Below are 25,282 nucleotides of genomic sequence, written 5' to 3'. Positions count from 1 at the left end.
AAGGGTGGCAACACGAGAATGGACCTTTTCTATAGTGGCTCCCTGTTTGTGGAATGTTCTGTCCAGGAAGGTTTGCCTGGCACCTTCATTATGTATTTTTAGGCGCCAGGTGAACACGCTCCTCTTCAACCAGGCCTTTGGCCTACAGCCTTTTAAATGTATCTGTGGGAGGGCGGGTATTGTTTTGTTGCTTTGGTTTAATTATTTACTGTGTTTTATCTTGTATTTTATTCTGTGAACCGCCCTGAGATCTTCGGATAAAGGGTGATATATAAATTTAACAAGCAAACAAACAAATAGAAAAAAATTGTCTGAACCGGGGGTCATAGTTTGTTTTGCCCTAACAAATCTTGATTGCAAAGCTAACAACAAACCATGGCTTCAAGCTGGCTAATGATGGTGGTTTGTTTCAGTATGAAACATACAATGATCCCCAATTGGGATATCACACTAAGCCAACCAGTTTGTGTTTTGTTTTGTCACTGGTGGCAAAGAGGAGCAAAGTGGGAGTTGCTCAGGCAGCATGTACTGTCAAACAAGCCACACTTTTTGGCATAGCGTTATGTGCAGATACAGCCTGTGTGTTTTGGACTGGAGTAAGATTGCTTTGAAGAGATGAGAAAGGATGCAAGATTAACTCCAGAAGATACCTGCATCGAACCAGATAAAAAAGGTTTGGAAGAATAAATGCAGGTTACATTTTAGGGGCAAGTTCTCTATCCACTTACAAAGGAACCAGCCCATTAACTTCAGCAGGAACATTTTGGTCTAGAAATGTAATCAGATGTGCTAGCTTCATGTTCTAGAAGCTGGTTAATAAGGACACTAAAAGCTCTACCACCAAAATAAGCCCTTTATTTCCAAGTAGCCCAACTGACACCAATACTTTTATCCAAGGCAGAGTTTGCATATCTGAATTTTGCAGCGAAGCTACACCAGAGTACGTATCCAGGGTTGCAATCCCAAAATGATTTGGGATCAGGCTGAAAAAGCAGAGCATGTGCCAACAGCAGCACAACCTTGTGTGTGCATTTGTTTGAAAGTAAGCCCTACTGCACACGGTGGTGCTTGCTCCCATATACTATAGGTTGTATCCAACTCAGTTCTAATCAGAGTAGACCCACTGAAATGAATGAACAGGACTGCATTGCAGAGGGTTGGACTCGATGACCCTCAGGGCCCTTCCAGTTCTATAATTCTATGACTAATGTAGGTTAATTTCAATGGGTCTTCTCTGAGTAGAACGTAACTGACCACAACCATAGGCATGCAAACGACTGCAGCCTAAACTCAATTATTCACATCAAATAATTTAGTCCCACTGGAATCAGAGGCGTACCCAAGGGTTGATGAAACCAGCCCTGACCAGGGTTGCAGGTGCAAAAATCACCCATCAGACTATGGAGTGTATGGTGTACATGCGTGTGCTCTCACACCTTTTGCCCTTCCTCCTTGACTCACCCTTCTTCTAGATGTTTTGAGTACTTGGGTCTCATAAAAATATAGGAATTTGTCATGTGGCTATTGCAGTAAAGTGGTTTTTTTTCCTGGGGGGAGGTGCCAAGACAGCTCCTTGCCAAGGGTGCAAGGGACCCTAAGGTATGACTCCGACTCGAATAAAGGCCAAATTACATTGAAGAAACTCTAGTCTACAAACTTAATCCAGTTTTAAATTGAGCTGTTACTTGTACCCCCCTTTCTCCCCCCTCTCCCTCTAAAGAACTACTGTAAGTAACTGAAACCCTTTGCCCAGGCTTTGCAAAGTGAGCTGTGTCTGTTGAACAGGTTTAAGAACAGAACTTGCATGTGCTCCTCCTAAGTGCGAGAGCTGCTTCACACTTTACAACCCTTCTCCAACATTAACATGCCACATAAGACAATCTTTTATGTGGCAGAACATCACAGATGTGTGCCATCGTCACATTTTACAAACCACACATTATTTAAAAAGGAACTGCCTTTCATTTGGAAATCCTGACAGATCCCTTTGATGGGTAGCAGGAGTGTAATGCTCTTCTGTTGTCATTCTTTCTTAGAATGTCATTATCCCTGCACCTGCTTCAGATAAATATTGCACACTATTTCATAATTGTTCTTTATTTGTTTGTGTTACCCGCTCTGGGTCAACTGTCTGGTCATGGAGAAGGTCCCACATGCCATGCAGGGCACAGAGAAAAGCAATTAGAGTGTGGCTATTCACTCTGAACAACAGAAGGACTTAGTGTCCTGCAAACAAGCAGACTCTTTCCCACCAGCAGAATGAACCCCTAGCAAAACACTCACTTCTTCCACCTGCTCCAGGACCAAGCAAATATTTTGCAGGCAGACAAGGTTGTTTTAGACACTTGGAAAAACAAAGTCAAATCCCAAAGCAGAAGGGCCTAGTAAGGGCCTTACAATCAAAATTCACTCAGAAAGTAAGATACCCTTAATTCTTCCTAAAAAAACACTCCATGTGCCATGTTTCACTGCTTTCTCCAAGACCGCTTTGGTGGTGGGCACTTATTCCACACACCCTTTTTGGCTGTAAAAAATCCTGCTTTGCTTTATGAGCTTTTCCTGGACAATGTAAGGGTTGTTTTTAGCATCTGGAGTACTGTGTGACATCAAATGGCAACTCTAGACTGCCCAATGGCTGCCTCCATACGCCGGTACCAAGGTTGGATCATGGTGTGGGTCATCATGTCATCAAAAGCTTCCAGGCCTTCCATGACGCGCAAAACTCCATAAACCGCCTGTGCAGACAGTACAGAGAAGAAAACGGGTGAGAAGAACATCAGCTACAAGTGAGAAAACACATGTGTTGCAGAAGCTTCCATTTTCAATTCCCAGCATCTCATAACTAAGAAGACCTTCAGAAGGAGGTACTGGACAAAGACTCAGGGCATAAAAGAGTAAGAAGAGCATTGCTGGATCAGACTGAGGACCCCAGCAACCTATTCCCTATTTTGGACACCCCATAATTATTGGGGTACCCTCATACAAGGGTGCTTCAAAGCCCTAGAGACCTGTGGTGGAAATACTCAAGCTCCCTCTTTTGTCTCCTTCACAGCACATAGGTCAATTACTCACATTACTTCATAACATGCCTGCAACATGATTAATGGAACTCAAGTTAAGGAGAGCAACTTCCCTGTTTTAACAGTGCTGAACATGTGGCGTGCTGAAGTGGCATGCAAAGTTACCACCCAATATTGAGGGGGCCCAGCTCCCTCATTAAGAGCTTTAGGGCCCCCCCCAAAGTGCCTTGCCCTCCCCCCAGCTGGCAGGTGCAGAACACTGCATTAGTTTTCTGGATTACAATTACTTCCATCCTGTTTTCACACTGCAGTACCTGTTGCATGATACGGAACCGTGGCTTTTTGACTGATATACCGGCAGGTCTCACTAAATTTCTTTCACCACCGGGGGGTGGGGTGACACAACAATCAGTGTCACTGGACAATATCGCTACTCCCCCACTTTCCACTCCCCCACTGAAAACTTATTTGTTTCCAGTGTGATGAATGTCTTCTTCTGAGCATGAGGGGTTAATCCCTGTCCCCACTTATCTCATAAGGGAGTTCTGGCAATCAAGATTTATGCCTTCCCCAAAGGAAGTCAGATTAGCCTCAACTAGAAACAGGGCCTTCTCAACACTGGCTCCGACCTGGTGGAACGCTCTGTCTCCTGAGACCAGGGCCCTGCGGGACCTGATTTCTTTCCTCAGGGACTGTAAGACAGAGCTGTTCCTCCTGGCCTTTGGCCTGGAACCGACTTGATCGCCTCCCCAACTTTCCCTTTTTCCTTTTTCGTTCCATATGAGGCTGCATTTTAATTTTAATGTTGTATTTAATCTTGTTTTTAAGTTGTATCTTAATCAATTGTTTTGTTTTTGGTGTTAGCCACCCTGAGCCTGGTCTTGGCTGGGGAGGGTGGGGTATAAATAAATTTTTATCATCATCATAATCATCATCATTATTTAATCACTGCATAATTATCTCTGCTAATGGGAGTGTCAGAAGTCAATGACTGGCCTGCCACCATTCCTCCCCAGAATGGTGATGATTTCCAATGGCCACTTGCCAGGTCCTTACCAAATCTGCAAGGTTTGGCTGGGATCCACCCATGAACATCCTGTGCTTGCCGACAGCTTTCACCCAGTCGTCTGCTGCTTTGTACAAGTCTTCCCTGACATTATCCTGCAGGTGGTGCCTGCAGAGAGAGAATTGGGGTGGGGTGAGGATGGCTTAGTTTAAAGCTTCCACAACTGATGAATTTCCTTCGTTCACATTTCTCCAACTTTAGACACTGCTTGCAAAACAGCAAACTTTTTTTTGTTAAGATTCCAAGTCTGCCCTCTAGGGATAAGAAGCAACAACTCTAAAAACAGAGACATACTATCAGTTTAGTTAATTAATTAGATTTAGTCAAATCATCCCGCAGGCAAAGGAAGTCCCAAAACGAATTGCGGGGGGGAAAAAACACCTTGGAATTCAATTCATAATAATGCGTTATGGGCAACTAAGTTCTACTCAGAGTAGACCCACTCTAATGAATGTTGCCAGTTGTGGGGAAGGGGAGTGCTCTTGTCCGGGTTTCCCGTGGACATGACGTTGGCCACTGTGAGAACAGGGTGCTGGACTTGATGGGCCATTGGCCTAATGCATCAGGCTATTCTTATGTTCTTTACCGAGTTAGTAATGTCCATCACATTTAATAGAGCTACTACCCAAATGTTCCCATTATGACAATATCAGAGTGTCATTGTAAGGATTCTGAATCTTAAAGAGGGAAGCAGAAAAAGGGCTGTCAAAGTGGATTCACTGAAATAAATGGACTTGGGTTAGACCAGAGCATTGATTGCAATGGGTCTATACTCTAGAATATGATTCAATCTAGGATCCTTTTATGATGATCTAGGTGGGACAGCAACTGAACTTTCCTAAGCAAACTGAAGAGGGACTGCTGATCCTGAAGACAGATCAGCCATCAGGTCCTGCCAAGAACATAAATTCAAGCAGAGGCAATCGGGTGTAATTTTAAGACCACTAACATAAGAACCAAACAGACCCACGAGAGGACCCACTCCTTTTTTTTAGTGTTTCAAATTTGTAAAGCAGTTTGGGTGTCTTGGCAAAAAGGTGAGATACAAAATCTGTCAAGTAAATAAATAAGTTAGCATATAAATGTGTTCCCATATTACTCAGCAAAATAAAGCTGGAGGATTGCTATACATCATGCTGAATCATCATCTCAGTGACTTCAGGAAGACCCCCTAAGGCCCCTTGCTGTTTAAATATGTGCCGGACATAAAGGTTAATAACTTGGTCAAACACAAGCAGACATAAAAGAGAACCATGTCATGGAACCCCAGTGGCAAAAGTACAAGAGGAAGAGCTCTGCCTGCCCCACTCCTTCCCCTGGCGGCGGCAAGAGAGGAGTGTTCTGGCATGTGACACTCATTTCCGCCCCCACCCCCGGTTGGAGAAGCTGAGCGGTTATGCTTTACAGAACGCCTTGGCACCCCTCTCCCCAAGTTCGGCAAGAGCCAGGGTGTTCCTGCATACTACATTGCTACTTGGCTTCTCCATGGGGCAACATGGGATGGTCCGCCCCTGGTGAACCCCAACAACCAACAGCAGCCTGGCTGTCCTTGAAGTCAAGAAGAGAAAGATAAAATGAAGGTGTTACCCTTGAGCTTTAAAACTTCGGAAGCACCAACCTGGCCTTTAGCCTTTTGCTGATGAAGAACATCGCAGCAGCCCCAACATATTTGGCAAAGAAGCCTTCGACTGTGCCAAACTTGCCCTCGTGCACAATGTAGTCGAAAGATGCCAGGGCTTCACCAGCCGTGCGGTAAACATTGGGTGAGATGAGGTGCACAAGCCAATCGTCCGCCCACTGCCTCCATTTCATTTCCTCCCTGCAAATAAGACAGGAAAAGCTGAGACATTTTTTGCGCATGGGATTGATGACAAAGAGCTGGATAAAGCCGGGTGGGGAGATAAATGGTGCCACCAGGTTGTAAAGTCCCTTAAAACTAAACTATTAGCCTGGACCACTCTGAGATTGTTTTTTCTTACAATCAAGTAGTACACACGTTTTATGGAATAAAGAATAAGATCAGCACAAGACTTTGGGGGTGGGGTGGGGGGAGTCTGTTTCCAAAAGACAAAATAATTTGTTTAGAGAAAATTAGAGCATGTTTATTGTGCACTATGGCAACAAAGTACAAGAAAATACACATAATGTTTTACATTACTGAGTTCACCAGAATATATATTTTATTCAAATTTTCACCCTCTTACTGTTTTACACAGTACCGTATATTCCGGCGTATAGGACGACTGGGCATATAAGACAACCCCCAACTTTCCAGTTAAAATATAGTTTGGGATATATTCGCCGTATAAGACATACGACCCGGCGTATCAGAAGACCCCCGACTTTTTAGAAGATTTCCCTGGGTTAAAAAGTAGTCTTATACGCAGGAATAGACAGTAAATGCTTCCAGTGCACAGGATGGGCCTGCCCTTGGGTCTCTTTCAGAAGCTCCAGCTGGTGCAGAATGCTGCAGCCAGATTGCTGATGGGAGCCTCTAGTTGAGAACGTGCAATACCAGTGTTAAAACAGCTAATCCAGCTGCCCATTTGCTACCAAGTCAGATTCAAGGTTCTTGTATTGATTTACAAAGTCCAGAACAACTTAGATCCAGGATACCTCAGGGGTCCTGGGAATCCTTACCTCCCAGCACAATTGCTCATCTGTGCCAAGAATTTCCCACATCAGTTGGAAGCCAGCTGAAAAGTCATTTTGAAGGATCCTAGTATAACCTTTTCCTCTAATAAGCTGATTTTTGGGACAGGGTAGCATGAAATCAAGCCATCCCCAGTCACATTCTGAAGTGATAATTTGGGCGGGAACTCCCATGCTTTTTCTGAACACACAGATGACTGTTTTTCCTTATACAATAGCAGCCGGGGGGCAGCAGGGTCAAGACTGCTGTCCAAGGAAGGGTCTCTGTGTTAATACCTACACTCTTGCTTCCTTGGCAGGATAAACATTCAGAGTCTCCTTTTCATCCAGCATAAGCCAGTATTTGTTGCCATACTCAACCACCTCCTTGCCCCGGTCATTGGTGGCTTTCATAGCAGGGTAGTATGACATGATCTCGTCCAAACTCTTTCTAGGAAAATAAAAGCAGAAGTCAAAAAACAACCACGCAGTTTATATTCCATCCTCCCCATCCCATGACCAGGCAGTGACAGAAGGAGAGGGGTTGAATAAGAACATCTCCTGAAGTAAGACAATGGCTAAGTTAGAGTAACTCTGACCAGACATTTCTGGGCACCAACAGAAAGTGCCTAGTTTGCTCAAAAACTTGAAGAAACAACAAGAGAATCAATCAATGCTGTTTTGAAAGGTTCCGTCTGCCATAATGGTTCAAAATGGTGTCTGTACAGTGAACAGATCGCGAACCCTCCAAAATATATAGCAGACTAGCTGAAAGTACCCGGCATTGCTTAAGAATTCTAAGAAACAAACAAAAAACCATGAGCTTCATAAATGGATAATGTAATCTGTTAGTTTCAAGCGCTGCACACACACAAAACCCCAACCTGGGGAACACCCAATCAGGATCCAGCCTCAAATCAATTCACTGGTGAAGCTAATAATTAATTGTGGCTTTTTAAAAAAAATAGCACACCTTTATTTTTCACTTTTCAAGCGCAACATACATAAAAGTACTCCCTCCTCTCCCCCGCCCCCTGAGTACAACAAGATTTATCTGAAGCTAGTGTTTATCATATCAGCAAAACCATTCCTCATTATTAGTTAAAGGTGTGTATCTGTCGGTTCTTCTGGGATGGCGGGATCCTAGCTCCACGATTGTTTTAGCAGTGTACAAAACGGAACCAAGTCAAGTAAAAAGTGCCTGACCGTTTGCTATTCCTTTGTTCCCGGAGCTTATTTTACCCTAGAAGATTAGGTCTCATATTTGGGGTGGGGAGGGGGAAACACATTTCAGAAAAGTTTGCGTTGGGGCAAGTCCTAAATTTGTGGCAAGTCCTAAAACTGCATCATCATAAAGGGATTAAAAAATAATCTGTAGACACATAAGGGTGGTTTCATTTGTAATAAGCTCAGAATCTTTTTTTTTTTTTTAAAAAAAATCCCTTACCTGGAAATGAGGTAGGTTTTAAATGCACTGATGATCACGGAAGAGTCATTCAATTGCTGGGGGGGAGGGGACAGAGAGCAAAGCACAGTGTTACACAAAAACTTGATCCATCCATGTAGATACCAAACCTACAAGAGGTTTTGTCTTCAGGGCAGAGCTTTCCAAACTGTGTGCCACAACATGTTAGTGTGTTGGCTGCAGTTTATAGATGTATCATGTGAACGCTCCCTGCGCTCCTCCCGGGGATGGAAAGAGGTTAATTGAATCTCCAGTTTGCTAGTGAAATGGAATTACTGCGAAATGATGCATGTCTAAAAATGTGTCATCAACATGAAAAGTTTGGAAAGCTCTGCTTTAGGGTTTTGATCCTGTATTTGAATGCATTACATTGCTTTGGTAGACACCATGATAAAATCAGGTAGATGCAATAAAATTAATGAAAGCTTAAAGGTAAAGGGACCCCTGACCATTAGGTCCAGTCATGACCGACTCTGGGGTTGCGGCGCTCATCTCGCATTATTGGCTGAGGGAGCCGGCGTACAGCTTCCAGGTCATGTGGCCAGCATGACAAAGCCGCTTCTGGCAAACCAGAGCAGCGCACGGAAACGCCGTTTACCTTCCCCTATTTATCTACTTGCATTTTGACGTGCTTTCGAACTGCTAGGTGGGCAGGAGCTGGGACCGAGCAACGGGAGCTCACCCCGTCTCAGGGATTTGAACTGCTGACCTTCTGATCAGCAAGCCCTAGGCTCAGTGGCTTAACCCACAGCGCCACCTGGCGCTAACATGCTCCAAATAAAACAAGTCAGTTATTGTTCACTGGCACCTGACCAATTTATTGTTTTTAAAGGTGAATGAAGTTGTCACCAGACTTCCAAAGCAAAAGATCATGCGGGGGGAGGGGGGATATTGGTTAGCATGCTGGACTGGGACTTAGGAGACCAGGGTTAAAGACCCCACTTGATCATGAAATATATAATATATAAAGTAGGCCCTTCTCTGCATCCCCTGCGACAGGCCACACCAGGTAAAATAAACCAAGGAGCTTAAATTGCCAAACCTGAAACTCACCAGTGTGCTTCCAGCGCTGGCAAGGAGAATGGGCACCTTCCTGTAAGCAGAGAACTTAATCTCCCGCCGCATGACTGGATTCACCTCCACGACTTCGTAAGGCAGCCCATGATAATCCAGGAAAGCTCGGACCTTGCTGCAGAAGGGGCAGGTCTTGTATTGGTAGAGGGTCAACTGCAGGTTGTCCCCTGGGAGCTGAACAGGCAGAGATCACCCGTCAAGGGCATCACTAATCTGGCTAAAGAAATATCTCCCCCCAAAAGCAGTGTTTGTCACAGGCAGAAGAATAAGGCTACAAAAAGCTGCTTATTACAACAGCTGAATGGAGCCCTCACGGCCAGTCTACCCTGAGTACCCTTGCTTTGGGTCTCTACTGAGGTGGGGGGGGGCTTCCTGGCAGCACCTCCCAGGCCACTTTGAGGAACATAAAAACAGAAGAGCCCCGCTGGATCAGTCCAAGGGGGTCCATTTCATCCAGCATCTGGTTCTCACAGTGGCCAACCTGTTGAATGATTGTGTAAAAGTGTCATTATTGTTTCACTGTATCTTTAAGAGTCAGGAAAGATTTAATGATTGGGGCTCTGCAGCTGTGGAGCAGCTCTACAGGTGTTGCTGTGAAGCTGATGATGCAGGGTATATCAGGGGTGTTGTGTGTTGCCTCTGTGCTGGGCATTTTCCCAGTGTGCTCTTGGTGGGTGGTTTGGTTGTGTGGGTATTTTGTATAAGCCTGATTTATTTTTTGTTAAATTTACTTTCTCCATTAAACCAAGCATTTGTTTAAGTCTTGGTCTCTATGTGTAAGTTCCTCAACCAGTTTCTGCTGATTTTGCTTTTAACCCCAACATCTTGGTTATGGGCCCAGTGGTTGAGCGTGGAACTGCACATGTTAGTTTTTGGAGAAAGGTTTAGAAAGGTTTTTTCCTTCTTTTTGCTGCAACGGTTTTGTGGGCTGGTGGTTGAAAAGTTCCAGCATGGCAGACCGTGTTGCTGAGGCTGAGAAGGCTTTAACATTCCCGCAACTAACGGCCGAGAACTACAGTCTATGGTCCTTTCGATTGGAAGCACTTCTAACTTCCCGTGATGTGTGGAAGTACGTGACCGAGGACCCTCCTGCTCCTGTGACCGATGTCTGGTCGAAAGGTGATGCTAAAGCAAGGGCATTAATTAACTTGTCTGTTAGTGATCAGCAAGTTGTGTATATAAGAAATAAGAAGACTGCCAAAGAAATGTGGGACAGTCTTGCGGCAGTGCACGTTAGAAAGGAGTCAGTGTCTGCCATAGCTAGCCAGATATCTGCTGTACCTCCAGCAAAATTAACTGTGGAAGGGGTAACAGCAAGATTGATGGGCGAGCTGGACAGAAGGGAGGCTTGTGGGATTAGCACTCCTATTTCTAAAAATAATGAGGAACGCCGTATGCAAGTCTGTGGTGATTCATCTGCTTTCAAAACTTCCAAGCATTGCTGGTTTTGTAAAAAGCAGGGGCACCTTGTGAGGGACTGCAGATTTAAAAAGCAAAATGCTTCAGGGTCCGTTACATTTCGTAAATCACAGACAGCAACCCAGCAGTCGGCAGCACATCGTAAAGATGGACGTGAGCCGCGAGCATTCCATGTTCGTGAATTAGGTCGTAAAGTAATTAAAGATGACACGTGGAAATCGTTTGTAGTAGATTCCGGGGCGTCAATTCATCTTTGTAACGACCGAAGTCTGTTTGTTTCTTTCGAAGAGGAAATTGGCACCATTCATCTGGCCAACTCCGACGTTCTACAGTCGCTTGGCAGAGGTACTGTGAAACTTGACTCCTTGAACATCACAATAGCAAATTGCACTTACTGCCCATCAGTGGACAATTTATTATCAGTAAGTTGCTTTGCACGCCAAGGAGTAACTGTGTGCTTCACAAAATCACTATGTGAGTTCTACAAAGGGGGAAAGCGTGTATTGTATGCCAGAGAGTCTGAAGGTTTATATAGACTATATTTTAAAAAGCATTCACAGCCACCTGTGAACTGTAGAGTAACCCAGCCAAGTCAAGGGTTGAGAAAAAGTCAGGGGCTGAGAAATGTAAAACCTCACTCTGGATGTATTCATGAGGCGCATAGACTTTTGGGACATTTAAATTTCACAGATGTGATAAAGACAAAGAAGATTGTTGATGGACTAAACTTGAAGCCATGTAAATACTATATGCAATGTGTATCTTGTTGTAAGAATAAGATAAAAGTTGCAAGAAAGGGTAAATGCTCAGGCAGGAAAGTAACAGAGCCATTTGAACGTGTGCATTGTGATTTAGTAGGGCCACTCCCTCCTTCTTTAGGAAATTCAAAATATTGGCTTACTCTTATTGATCAGTACAGCAGATATTGTTTTGTTTACACCATTGCTGAAAAGTCACAAGCACTTGAGAAGTACAAGATTTTTTGCAACTGGGTAAAAACCCACTTTAACAAACCTATAAAGAATTTGTTTTCTGACAGGGGGGGAGAATTTGTTTCTGAGGAATTTTCACATTTCCTGGAAGCGCAGGGGACTGTTCACGAGTTGTCCTGCCCTAGAAGTCCTTGGCAGAATGGGATTGTAGAAGTAGTGCAACGTGATTTGCAGGCAGGTGTTAAAACTTACTTGCATGATGCTAATTTGGGGAAAGAATATTGGGCGGAATCTCTTCATGCCTATCTTTTTGTTAAAAACAGATCCTATCATTCTAGTTTAAATGTTACACCCTATGAAATGTTGTTTAAAAAACGCCCTAATTTAAAATACCTACGAATTTGGGGTTCAGACGTTATTATTCACTACCCTGCTAGACACAAGTTGGATGAGCGTAGTGTTCAAGGAAAGTTTATGGGCTACCAGCAGGGGGCATACAGAGTTTATGTACCAGCAACTGGCAAATTTCATATTACCAGAAGCATGATTGAAACTGTAAATTGGAATAGAGTTGCTATTTTTCAAGATAGTGATGGTTTAGATAATGCTGATGAGGAGGAAGTAGAAGTAGAAGAGGAAGAAGCTGGAGCAGGGGATACTAGTGAATCTGAAGACGAAAAGCCTGTTGTGTCTGGTGATTTGTTTGAAAATTTAAAGACACAGACACCTAAAGAAAGGTTAAGTTCTTCTGAGTTTTCTGAGAGTAAGAAAAGCCCACAAGAGTCTCATCAGTCTGATGATAGCAATTTACAGTCTGAAGCTAGAAGTCCAAATAGTTCTACTGATTCTGAAGGGCCTAGCTCTTCAGGACTAAGACGTTCAGACAGAAAGAGACAGGAACCAAGACGGTTTTCAAAAGAGCAGTTATATACTGTGTATGCCAATAAAGCAGTTTTTGAGCCAAAATGCTACAACGATGTTCAAAAATTACCTTTGCATGAAGCTGTAAATTGGTACAAAGCTATGGATGCTGAAATAGCTTCTTTAAAAGAGCATAACACTTGGTCTCTTGTACCACAAACCCCAGACATGAGAGTTATTGATTCAAAATGGGTTTATAAAGTGAAAATGAATGATAAAAACGAAGTTGTAAAGTACAAGGCTAGGCTAGTAGCCAGAGGTTTCCAGCAAATCCCAGGTGAAGACTATGACTTGTGTTACTCACCGAGCGTAAAATATGAATCTGTTAAGCTTTTGTTAAAAGATGCATCCCAGCGTGGACATTCTGTCTATCATGTAGATATAAAAACTGCCTATTTGTTTGCAGATTTAGAAGAACAAATTTTTATGCGTGTCCCTGATGGCGTAATTGCCACTAAAGGAGTAGTGTGCAAACTAAATAAATCTCTTTATGGTTTGCATCAGAGTGGTAAAAACTGGCATCAGACTTTAGTGAAGGAATTGCTGAATTTTGGCTTTACACAAGGCAAGGCAGATAACTGTGTATTTACAAAAGAAAATGGAAATTCTGTGACCAAATTATGTGTGTTTGTAGATGATATATTAATTTCTACAAGAACTAAACATGAATATACACAGATAGTGTCACTGTTACAAGAAAAATTTGATGTGGTAGAATTAGGCAAAGCTAAAAACTATATATCCATGCAAATTGAAGAAGGCAAAAATGGTTCTTATCTGATTCATCAAAATGCAAAAATAGATGATCTTGTTGAAATGTTATGTTTAAAGAATGCAAATGGGAAAGAAACGCCTATGGTATGTGGTTTCACTTTTACAGATGACAATAACACGTTCTCTGACAAAACTTTGTATCGCTCTGCCATAGGCAAGCTCAATTTTATTCAAAGAGTTTCAAGGCCAGATGTGACTTATGCTTTTCATTTTCTGGCAAAATTTGTAGAAAAACCCACTACCCAATGCTTCAAAGCTCTTAAGAGAGTGGTGATGTACCTCAAACACACAAAACATTATAGGTTGGAATTTACACCATCTATTGACAAAGGTTTTGAAATATATTGTGATGCATCTCATGCTGTAGAGCAAAATAATTACAAAGGTACATCTGGTATGGTTTATTTTTATAATGGGTGTCCTTTTGAATGGAAAGCACAGAATCAAAGGATTAATTGTCTTTCTTCAACTGAAAGTGAGTTATATGCCTGTACTCAGGCCATTCGTGATATAGAGTGGTATTTACAAATATTTGAAGACTTAAAGATGCCAGCATCACTCCCAGTAAAAGTTTATCTCGATTCCCAGAGTGGACTTGCTATCCTGTGCTCAGAAACCAACACACAGCGCACTAGAGTGTTGAGATTACGTTTACAATTTGTAAAGAATTTGATTGCTGACAAAACAATTGTTTTTGAATATGTTCCAGGTGACAAACAAGTTGCAGACATCTTTACTAAAGCACTTCCCAAAGTTGCGCATGAAAGACATGTACAAAGTTTGTCTCTGTTTCACAATAATGAACTGCAGGGGATATGTTGAATGATTGTGTAAAAGTGTCATTATTGTTTCACTGTATCTTTAAGAGTCAGGAAAGATTTAATGATTGGGGCTCTGCAGCTGTGGAGCAGCTCTACAGGTGTTGCTGTGAAGCTGATGATGCAGGGTATATCAGGGGTGTTGTGTGTTGCCTCTGTGCTGGGCATTTTCCCAGTGTGCTCTTGGTGGGTGGTTTGGTTGTGTGGGTATTTTGTATAAGCCTGATTTAATTTTTGTTAAATTTACTTTCTCCATTAAACCAAGCATTTGTTTAAGTCTTGGTCTCTATGTGTAAGTTCCTCAACCAGTTTCTGCTGATTTTGCTTTTAACCCCAACACAACCAAGTCCCCAAGGGCACTCTCCAGCAACTGGCACTCAAAAGCAATAGTGCCTCCAGCCGTGGAAGCAAGGCATAGCCATCATGCCTAGGAGCCATGGATAGCATTCTCCCCTGTGAATTCTTTGAAGCAATCCAAGTTGGTGGCCATTACCGTCCTCTGTGGGAGGGAGTTTCCTATTTTAATTATGCACTGCACGATGGACTTCTTTTTCTCTGCTGGTAGTCCTGAACATTCAGCTTCACTGGATGTCCCACCTTGACTTCTACGGTAGTGTGATGAGAGAGGGAGAAACATTTTCCTCTAGTCCAGGGGTTCCCAACAAAATTTTCTCGAGGACCCCTCATTGAGCCGCTATTGTGACAAGGACCCCCATTAATTCCTAATCCTAAATCTAATTCCTAATTCCTAATCTAATTTTTCCAGTAAGCTTAACACTGATCTTGGAAGGGTTAGGTTCAAGGGACGCCGACGATTTAGGTTCAATGGACACTGACAAGGTCGGTTCGAGAGTCACTGACTTACTTGCTTGAACATCAAATGCATTATCTTCCTCTTCATCTGTAGGCCTTTGTCGTTTTAAAGAACCACTTTTTAACCAACGGTCCATTTTTAACTACGTGAAATGTAGCTTCCGCGAAAAACAACACTTTGTTTACAAACACTACTGTTTTGCAAAGAGGCAGCGCACGCCAGGGAGGAGGGAGGGGAATGGAGAAGACAGGGTACCTGCGCAGTAGCGCACAAATGAAGCTGACGCGCGCAAAGCATATTGGGGAGATGAGCATTAGTAGAATGCGCGCGCTGCCTCTTTGCAAAACAGTAGTGTTTGTAAAGCGCCACCTAACGGCATACAGCAGAACTACTGCCTCTATCTAATTCTAGTTTTGCGCTAGACTCTGCTCATGCAGGAAGCAGCCAAAACAAAAAATCTGTTATCATACGAAATATATTTAATATATTTTTATTCTAATAGCATCTTGCGGACCCCTCTGGCATAGCTCGCGGACCCCTGGGGGTCCCCGGACCACCTGTTGGGAACCACTGCTCTAGTCTATCCACTTACCACACATCATAAAGGGGAATGAGGAATCAGCCAGACCTTTTCATCTGATTGAGCATGGCTCTTCTTTCATTCATCTGTTCCCTATCCCTATTCCAAATAAGTGGGATAAGCATCAGGTTCCTCATGCTCAAACTTTCCAAATCCGCATTTCCCCTCCAGGTGCAATGAAGAATCACTTTTATTTATCAGCTACAACAGTTTGCACTGGCGGCTGTTTTAAACTGCTTATAAGGCAAGAGTGTTGCTGGATGGCAAGAGTTCTTTTTTTGAAATTTTTGAAATTGATTTTCATGACAACGCAGAAACAGGTAATAAGTTTTAAACTGCTGTTTTCAATGGCTCTGCTTTATTGGAATGGGGCATTCACTATTTCAAATGGTCCCCCCTCCTTTGTAAACAACCTTTAAATGGCAGCACAGAAATATTTTTTAAAATAATTTATTTATACATTTATTAGAATGGTATCAGTGATGCTGCTGTTGCTACCCACCTGAAATCAGTCTGCAAGGCTGCAGAAGTTCCAAACTCACCAGCTAAAGACCGTCAATAGGTTGGGTTAGCAATTAGCGACCTTTGCAGACCCTTATTTAGCCCAAACACCTTTCTCCACATATAACTGTATGGTGGTCGTTCTGCTCCTATGACCCACCTTAGACTGGGCTATATGACCCAGGCTCAATCCACAGTGGCAATTCCAGCCTGGGAATGTCTCCTGCTCTGAAACAGAGCCATTGCTGCCGGCCACTGTGGACCAGGGATGTGGGACCTTTCACAGCCCAAGGACCACAATCCCATATGGGCAACTTTCTAAGGGCCATATGCCAGTTGCAGGCAGAGCCGTAGGCAAAAGTGGGTGGACCAATGAATGTAAATTTCACCCATATAAAGTAGAAGCTTCTACACACCCTCCCTTGCCTCTCTCTCTGTCCTCCGCCCAGAGAAGCAAGAGGCTTTTGGTACATATTATCAGTGCTTTTTTCCTTAAAAAAATAATGTTTAGGGTTACTCTCTTTTTGACTCAAGAAAATCACCATTTTATAGTTCAAATCGGGGGAAATAAATACAGTAGGTGGACAAAAATACAAAGATTCACAAAATGTTTAGGAGTCTGTCTGTGTACCCCCAGGAAAAAAAGCACTACATATTATTATACATTGCACTGCACTGAACTTTTTTGGCACCTGCGGCCAAGCTGGTGTCAAACACATTGCTTGTCAGAGCAGACCACTCCAAGCCAGCTTCCTTTCTTCCTTTGTTACCAGCTGGAAGGGAGCTTCACAAAACTGCGGAGTCGGAAGGGGGTGGGTTCCCCAAGGGTCATCTAGTCCAACCCCCTGCCATTCAGGAGCCGCAACTAAAGAGGCGCCGGCAGAAACGGGCATATGCAACCTTCCCTGGAGGAGAGCCCCGTTTTGCTTCCCTCCCCGCCTCACCTTGGCTGCCTCTTGCTCGGCGAGATGCTGCTGGCCTTGGAAGCGGCTCTGGAGGGTCCGGTAAGCGCCAAAGGCGCCCCCAAGGGCAAAGGCTGCCCCCAGCAGAAGGGGTCTCCCTGTCCCGGGCCAGCCTCGCCCACAGCTGCCTGCACCGGAGGAGGCGATGCAACGGGCCCGGCCCCCGGCCCCCAGGGAGACCAGGAGACCCCTTCGCGCAAGCTGGCCCAAGCCCTTCAAGCTGCCGCTGCCGCAAGCTGCTGCCATCTTCGCTCCCTGGGAAAGAAAAAGAGACGCGGGAGGGTCACGGAGTTTAAAAATAAAACAAAGGGGGATTTAAAGAGACAGGGCCCCCCCCTGCCAGATTTGCAAGATTTTTGAGGCTCCAGCCTGAATTGCACGTGGGCAACCCGACCCCCACACTGATTTTTTTTTTAATCGCATTGGATCGCATCGCATGCGCTGCGCAGTAAGGTAACACATTTAGTTTATCGCTCACCTATTTCTCAACGTGGTTCTTCCCATCATTTGTTTATTTGTTTGTTTGTTTGTTATTTCTCTCCATTATTCATTCATATGCCCCCTAACGACAAAAGTCCTCTGCGTGGTTCACAAGTTAACAAACTAAATTTTTTTTAAAAAAAATACAGAAAGGGATCTGCAAATATAATGCAGAAAAAGAAAATGACATTCGGCAGCAAGAGATATTTTTTAAAAGCGGTAAAAAAGGGGGAGAAGAAAACACGACTGAAAATGTCTTCAATCTTGAGGGAAATCAGGCTGTGAGAATCATTTTAAGGGGAATACTCCTCTCACTTGAGCCTGTCTAGGCTAGTTGCCCCTAATACAGGGGCACCAAGAAGGAAGTTGCACCGAATTCTATGGGGCATGCTCCCATGAAAGTGCGTGGGGAGGGGGGGATTGCAGCCCTGAGCCCTTCACTCCCAGATGCAGCGCCCACTGTGTGTGTGTTGGGGGGGGGCGGGTGTCAGTTTCTCTCATTGCACTTAGTAGGGCTTAAGGTTATTTCACGCATGCTTTACTTGGAAAGAAAACTAAAGTGGGTATGAGTGGGTTGGTTATGATTATGATACTGGGAATAACTTATCCCCATAGCTGTCAAGTTCTCCCTATTTTTAAGGGAAATTCCATTATGCTGAATAGGCTTCCTCGCGAGAAAAGGGGGAACTTGACAGATATGCTTATCCCGTGCATTGCAAGAGCGTTTATGCAACCTGCAATAAAAATTGAAGCACAATCCAGCATGACAAAATACCCCCGCGCCAGCCGTCTTCTTTGCAAAAGGAGGAACTTCAGAAACACACAAAAAAGGCCTCCAGTTTGGGGATCTTTATGCATTTTGTGGGGCAGCTTTCAATTACGAAGACAGTTTCTCGCCCTTCCGATCTTCGCCAGGTGCCCACCCTCTCCATAACCATACAATTTAAGCAGCAGAAGGGGCGTGGTTTGTCTAAGTCACAGGCTTTGACCTTTCCTCCCCTCCGTCATCAACCTCCACGCCGGGAGCGACCCACGTGGTGGCGTAGGACTACAACTCCCATCATGCACGCTGGCTGAGGCTGATGGGAGTTAAGAGTCCAACATCAGGAGGGCGCCAAATTGATTCCTCAATGCTTGCAGGGACCGTCTATTCGTTTGCATCTGTCAATTCAGATGCAATTAGGGTGATCAGATTTTTTTCAGTTGAAGGCGCAGGAAATGAGGCTGGCAGCTCCCCCTAGAAATTGCTTCCTGATTGGTTCAAAATTGGGAAAGGAGTACTGTATGACAAGGTTTTATATTGTCTCCCTGCTTATTTAACTTATATGCAGAATTCATCATGCGAAAGGCTGGACTAGATGAATCCCAAACCGGAATTAAGATTGCCGGAAGAAATATCAGGTATGCAGATGACACAACTTTGATGGCAGAAAGCGAGGAGGAATTAAAGAACCTTTTAATGAGGGTGAAACAGGAGAGCGCAAAATATGGTCTGAAGCTCAACATCAAAAAAACCAAGATCATGGCCACTGGTCCCATCACCTCCTGGCAAACAGAAGGGGAAGAAATGGAGGCGGTGAGAGATTTGACTTTCTTGGGCTCCTTGATCACTGCAGATAGTGACAACAGTCAGAAATTAAAAGACGCCTGCTTCTTGGGAGAAAAGCAATGACAAACCTAGACAGCATCTTAGCCTGGCGTGCTATGGTCCATGGGGTCACGAAGAGTCGGACACGACTAAACGACTAAACACACACAGTTTTAAATTTCTGCAAACTATTCTTTGGATTGCTGTTCCATCATTCAGTTGCTGTGAGCATATGCAAACAAACTTTGTATTTCTGTGCAGCAGCGTTTGTATTTTTGAAAATGAAAACCGATAAAAATTAAATTGTTGGTGGGGGACGCAAGGACGTGAAACCAGTTTCAAATCCAATATAGATCTGAAAGTGGATGAAATACGTACCATCCGACACACACGCGCACACTATTTACTATTTACTTTTACACTTGGAGGGTTTACTTCCTTTTTGACAGCTCGGTTCTCCTTCTCCCGCGCTCCGTCAAGGCTGAAAAGCCGTGGGCTAGCGGGCTCAATTGAAGCAGTGAGCGTGGGAAAAAGGGGGCGTGACTCGCCCCTTTGCAACGGCGTCTCCGCGCGTTCCATCCGGGAAGTAAGGGGCGGGGCTTAACCCCTTACACACCCACCCGCTTTGCAAACCTGGGAGGCGATTTCCGAGCTCGCCTGGGCAGCAATGTCAGGCCCCAATGGAGAGCCGCACCTGAGCCTGGGGAGGGGCGAGGAAGAGGAGCGGGAGGACGGCGAGGAGCACAATGGCTTCGGGGAGGCAGGTAACACTGACAAGCCTTCCAAAAGCAGCAGCGTCCACCCCCCACCCCCCTGCGATGTCCCTTTTTCAGCAGAGCCCTCCACCGCAGAGATCGCTGGCTGGGTTTGAAAGCGCAGTTTTTAAGCCTTCAGTCATATCGGTGCGGCATCCTACATGCACTTACCTGGGATCAAACCCTCCTGGCCCTCGCAAACGTCAGTTCTACCCTAGTGCAGCAGCAGGCTGGTTTTCACGCACTCAGGCGAGCAAGGGTCGTCGTCAGAGTTCAAGGACACGTTCCAGCCAAGAAAAAAAATGCTCAAGGAGCTGGTGAAGCGGGGTTCTCGAGGGGTGCGACCCAGGGAGAAGGGGGTGCGGCTGGGGAGGGTCCTGATGGTCAGGTAGAGAGACTGCATTTGGCCCCTGGTACAGAGCACGTAGGGATTGCAGCATCTATATACAGTATATAAAAATGTAAACTGGGTATGTGGGTTATTATCCACTTTTCTCCGAAACCGCTTCACCGATTGTGTTCAAATTTGAACACAACGTCCAAAGCGAATGTCCAAAGGCTTTCAATAAGGTTTTCAAAGACAGATGCCACACCTCCGCCAGGTGACCCCCCCAAAAAAACCTCTGTTCCAAAACACACCTCTCAGCCGAAAGTGCATGCTGGGAAAAGGACCAGGTTGCAAACCAGCACCCTCTAACGGCGGCTACACTGGTACTACACCTATAGAACCTTCCCTCTCAACAGCACTTGGCTGCTATTTACATACTAGGCCGAAGCCTTTACAGACTAGGCCAAAGGGAGGTACTGACTCGCCTGGGTGGGGGTTGGGGGGAGGAGGGGACGGGATAGGTCAGGACGCGGTGGGGCCAATCACAGGAATGACCCGGGGTGGGGGGAAGAGGGGGCATGATACGTCATGGGACGGGTCAGTTTGGGGGGAATCACAGGGAAAAGCTGGCGTGGGGGGGAGGTGGCGGGATACATCATGGATCGACACAGGGTGGTGGCAGTCACAGGGATTAGCCACAGCAATGCGTGGCAGGGCCAGCTAGTTAGGATTTGAGCCTCGCTGAGTAACCTGTAGGAACTGTGCCTTTACCATGCAAGTACAGACTCCCCATAGTCTAGCTTTCTTCAATATTAAATAACAATAATCCCTGCCTGTAGAAAACTAGAATGTCCAGGAAACAAATCTGGAACCATTCTTCCCGATTTCTAGGCTTCGTTATTCGTTTTAGTTATTCCCAGAGTGCCTTCCATCAGCTTCAGCTGGTGACCCAGCTGCTCCCCTATCTGAACAAGGATAGCCTAACTTCTGTTGTCTGTGCTCTGGTAACTTCTAGGTCAGTGTTATACATGGGGCTGCCTCTGTGGGGCAACCTCTGAAGACAGTTCAGAAACTTCAGAAATCTGGTGCAGAATTTGACAGCTACATTGCTCAAGGGGCAAGGCGGTTGCACATATTACGTACACTGATCCTGGCCCAGCTGAACTAGCTGTCAATTGGTTTCCAGGTCCAATTCAAAGTGCTGGTTTTGACCTATGAAGCCTTAAATGGCTCAGAACCACAATACCTCCAGGACTGCCTCTCCTAATAGCAAGTCTCAGACCCTGCAACCATCCTCTGAGGCCCTTCTTTGTGTGCTTCCTCCACAAGAGGTCCAGAGGGTGGCAACATGAGAATTTTCTGCAGTGGCTTCCCATTTGTGGGATGCTCTACCCAGGGAGGCTCACCTGGAACCTTCATTGCATACCTTTAAGCACCAGGTGAAAACATACCTCCTCTACCAGGCCTATGGCTAAACAATCTATGGACTGGGGGGGGGTATTGTTTTGTTTGCTACTAGGCTATGTATTTCTGTGTTTTTATATTGTAAACTGTCCTGTGATCCTCATATGAAGTTTAAAAAATAAATAATAGTCTAGCCAAACTATGTCCGGGCAGGGGCTCTTCAGACTGACAGGGTGGGGGACTCCTATTGTTGAAGGGTTTACTTCAGGCACCCCGAAACTGCGGCCCTCCAGATGTTTTGGCCTTCAACTCCCATGATCCCTGGAATTGTCGTCCAAAACATCTGGAGGGCCAAAGTTTGGGGATGCCTGGTTTACTTCATGCAACTCTATCAAATCCCTGCAGATGGAAAGATATAGCATCAGGGGAAAGTCTTAGCTTGACTGTTCTCATTCTTAGAGCAGCAAATGTGTGCACGTTTGGAGGACAAGTCTAACTCTGGGTACAATCCTATACCTATTTACCATTGGCTGTGGCTCTTATAGCTGAAGTCCCCAGAGGCAGTTTGATTGATTTAAATTATTTAAATCATTTAAAGTCTCTGCCTGGTAACAGGGCAGATTTAAACTTTAGAATAATGTCCCATACAAGTACAGGTGCAGTTTGCTGCAAGTAGTTTAAAACTGTCCCCCCCCCATGTGCACATTTTTGTCGATTTGATCTATTCAGTTAAATCCCATGGTTGAATCTTCTATGCCTGCCTGCCTGACAACCTGTTTCAACCTTGCACCGGCCCTGCACACTGTTTCTCCAGTGGATTCTGTGGCCTCCCAAGTGTTGGACTCCCATTGGGATGATGTTGAGGTCCAGCAGAATTAAGAGGGAAATGGCATCCCCACCCCTGAATTAGTGGCTCTGTGGTTGATATGGACCTTGAACCCAGGTCTTATTCTGTTTGTAGGTAACACTGGCTACTGACTTAAATTTTACACTGTCAATTCATGCTAGGACAAAAGGCCTGATTTTTGTACCCAGGTCATCTTATTCCCCCCCCCCTTTTCCCAACCAGAATATGCAGCTATAAATTCTATGCTGGACCAGATCAACTCTTGTTTGGATCACCTGGAGGAGAAGAACGACCACCTGCACGCCCGCTTGAAGGAGCTTTTGGAATCCAACCGTCAGACACGCCTGGAGTTTCAGCAGCAGCTGAGCGAAGGCGAGGACGGGGAGAATGACACGCAGAGACCCGAACCAGACACTTAATGCCCACCTACCTTCTGTGGGATAAAAGGAGGTGTGGGCACATAGTTGCTGCTACCAGTGGGACCTCCCCTTCACCATGGGGTTAGTGTTTGAGTAGAAAAGGTACTTTTGGTTCGTGTGTTTGTTTCAAATATCTCCTACCTGCTCTCCTCTCCTCCGGAGTTGTGGTTATGGCTGTTTAGGTTGTTAAGCTCTCAAGGAAACGGGCCCTGCTTGTTTGTGAAGGGTAGAGGGCAGGAGCTGGATAGGTCTAAGCTGAATCACACGTCAGGATTTATGTTGAGCCGTGTCCTTTCTGGATGAGTTTACCATGGCAAGAATTGGAAGGCTCTTGAGAAAAATCTGATTCCCAAGGTTGCTAGCCCCTAGTTCTGTCTGCCTAGATGTAGTTCCATGATTAGACATGAAACAAGTCTCCTTAGTTTTGACAGAAATTGTTGGTTATTAGCAGGGGCGTCTTACGCATACCCGGTGCCGTGGTGCAAAGATCCCTCTGGCGCCCGCCCCCACCCCCCATTTCCAGCCCTTAGAACAAAATACAATGAAAAGGCAGAAGAAAATCTAATGAAGTCCTCAATTCCAAAGCAAGACTCATTCAAGACTCAGCAGTTCTTCTAATTCATCCTCATGATTCAAATAACCACATCAAAAAGTTAAAGCAATCGCCAGTTTGTTGTTTTTTAAATAAATTGATAAAGACACAAGAGAATGAATTCCCGGCCAATTTGTGTTTAAGTACAAAGCTCACATTTTCAAATATTGTGGAGTGGGGGTGGGTTTAAAGCAGTGACACCCTGAACCAGCCAGCATGGAGAGTGCCCAGGAAAAATGGGAATTACAAGAGTCCTGCAACATCTGCCACACTGCAGGTTCCCCATCACAAAGGTAGAGCAACTGATCCAATTTAGAATTTTAACTGCATGGCTCATGGTCCTTTATTTCCATTATTTAATATTAACCTGTGTACTCCTTGTACAACTTAACTGTCAATTAAACAAACAATTAAATGATCCTATTTATCTACCCCGTTACAAAATTTCTTATTACCTAGTAGTACTAACATGCTACTTCAACCAAGGTCCACCTAAGCCTTAGTGTCATGGCCTCAGACCTCTGCAGCTCTGAAGAGGACATGGATCCACATTCTGGTCCTTCTCTTGTGGATCTACAGCCTGCCTCTCCTAAATCCAAAGGAGAAACCTCTGCCACCAAGCTCAGGCTAGTCCTCAGACTACTTTGAGGTGATCAGGAAAGCCCAGAGAGATCCCCCAAGCTGGGAACCCCATTACCATGAAGAATCCAACACTTACAGGTAGTACTGGCCAGAAGGTGGTCAATAAGGCTGCAGTGAAGGACAACCCAGCCCTGCTATGAAGTCCATCCAGTTGCTCCAGAAATTTGCTGAAGCAGTTTAGATGTTTTGTCTAGTCATCCAGAATGACTGTTTTCCCCTTGCTGGGCCTTCGCCCTTCCTTGGGGATGGGCACCGCTGTGGCCCAAAACACCCGGTGTTCTTTGCAATAATCCTAGAAGAATCTAAGCAGTCCTCCAGAACTTGGGCTATGGCCCACAGCTAGATAGCCATGCACCTTCTGCAACGGGGTGAACTCTGCAGTAAGTGTGTCTAGGACCAGTCTTCCTCAGCTGAACAATGGTCTTGACATGTTTGTAATCTTCTGAAGCTGTACTAAATGAATCCACTGTTTACCAAAATGGTTAATTTTTTTAAAAAACAAAAAAAGATAAGTATGGAGTATATTGCATCTGGCCTCCATTTGTTGTTTGTCTTTTATTCTCCCCCCCCCCCCGGCAATCTTGGGTGGCACACTCCTGATTTAGTGATTTGTGTAAAAGCATTGCCTGCTTTTCTCTAGTAATTCCTGGTTGTGGCTCAAGAGGAGGAATATGAGGAACTTGAAGCCCCCTCTCCAGCTGCTCCCACTAGCGCCCCAGCCAGGAATGGTGGGGGTTATAGTGTAGCAACAACTGGAGGGACACAGCTTCCTCATCCTTGCTTTACAAAGAAGCCAGTGCCTGTGGATGACCAGTGTTTTTCTAACTTGAATCTCCAGCTGTTGTTGGACCACAATTCCCATTATCCCCAGTGAGCAGGACCAGTGGTCAGGGATGATGGGAGCTGAGGTCCAACAACCGATGGGAGAGACATGGTATTACCAGTGTTTCCCTATCCCAATGGGATTGGACTCTTCAGTCATTGCACTTGGGGATGATGTCAATTACCCTTTTAAGCCTGCGAAATTTCTAATTACCATTGTAATCTCACAATAAGAGCTCAGAGACCAATTTTACTCTGAATAACCTCCAACGTTTCTAAAGATGCAACTTTTAATAAATCAAGAGTGATTATGGAAAAAGTCTCTGGGTGTTCTGTTTGGATCTTTTGCCCAATGTAGGGCTCGAACTTGCAATCCGAGATATCCTGAGTTGCTTCTATGAACATAGGTTTAAAATGCAAGTGTCAGT

General features: G+C 44.8%; 2 protein-coding genes across 3 annotated transcripts; one reads left to right on the top strand and one right to left on the bottom strand.

Annotated features, from left to right (window-relative positions):
* Nucleotides 1–833: 833 nt before the first annotated feature.
* On the bottom strand, nucleotides 834–20,153 carry PTGES2 (prostaglandin E synthase 2). 2 transcript variants are annotated; one of them, XM_088665093.1, is made up of 8 exons: nucleotides 19,972–20,153; nucleotides 16,960–17,232; nucleotides 9,236–9,430; nucleotides 8,165–8,220; nucleotides 7,019–7,168; nucleotides 5,705–5,905; nucleotides 4,077–4,194; nucleotides 834–2,735 (listed from the first exon to the last, which is right to left on the bottom strand). In XM_088665093.1, the coding sequence occupies exons 2-8, from the start codon at nucleotides 17,221–17,223 to the stop codon at nucleotides 2,607–2,609; spliced, it is 1,113 nt and encodes a 370-aa protein (XP_088521219.1). In that variant the 5' UTR covers nucleotides 17,224–17,232; nucleotides 19,972–20,153; the 3' UTR covers nucleotides 834–2,606. The 2 variants fall into 2 exon arrangements, with proteins under 2 accessions (XP_088521219.1, XP_034969373.1); XM_035113482.3 differs by lacking the exon at nucleotides 19,972–20,153 and adding an exon at nucleotides 17,456–17,926.
* Nucleotides 19,633–25,176, top strand: BBLN (bublin coiled coil protein). Its single transcript, XM_035113206.3, has 2 exons — nucleotides 19,633–19,809; nucleotides 22,602–25,176. The coding sequence occupies exons 1-2, from the start codon at nucleotides 19,713–19,715 to the stop codon at nucleotides 22,796–22,798; spliced, it is 294 nt and encodes a 97-aa protein (XP_034969097.1). The 5' UTR covers nucleotides 19,633–19,712; the 3' UTR covers nucleotides 22,799–25,176.
* The last annotated feature ends 106 nt before the right edge of the window (nucleotides 25,177–25,282 follow it).

Source organism: Zootoca vivipara, chromosome Z2, assembly GCF_965207765.1.
Source record: "Zootoca vivipara chromosome Z2, rZooViv2.hap1.1, whole genome shotgun sequence".
NCBI lineage: Eukaryota > Metazoa > Chordata > Lepidosauria > Squamata > Lacertidae > Zootoca > Zootoca vivipara.
This window is presented reverse-complemented; position numbering and strand designations above follow the sequence as displayed.

Bases quoted from the DNA above. Each gene is read 5' to 3' on its own strand.
- PTGES2 (XM_088665093.1), bottom strand. From the start codon at position 17,223: ATGGCAGCAGCTTGCGGCAGCGGCAGCTTGAAGGGCTTGGGCCAGCTT. The intron at 8,221-9,235 runs GTGAGTTTCAGG...CCTCCCCCCCAG, and splicing joins CCAGCGCTGGAAGCACACTG to CAATTGAATGACTCTTCCGT. The intron at 4,195-5,704 runs GTTGGTGCTTCC...CTCTCTCTGCAG, and splicing joins AGCAAAAGGCTAAAGGCCAG to GCACCACCTGCAGGATAATG.
- BBLN (XM_035113206.3), top strand. From the start codon at position 19,713: ATGTCAGGCCCCAATGGAGAGCCGCACCTGAGCCTGGGGAGGGGCGAG. The intron at 19,810-22,601 runs GTAACACTGACA...TTTCCCAACCAG, and splicing joins CAATGGCTTCGGGGAGGCAG to AATATGCAGCTATAAATTCT.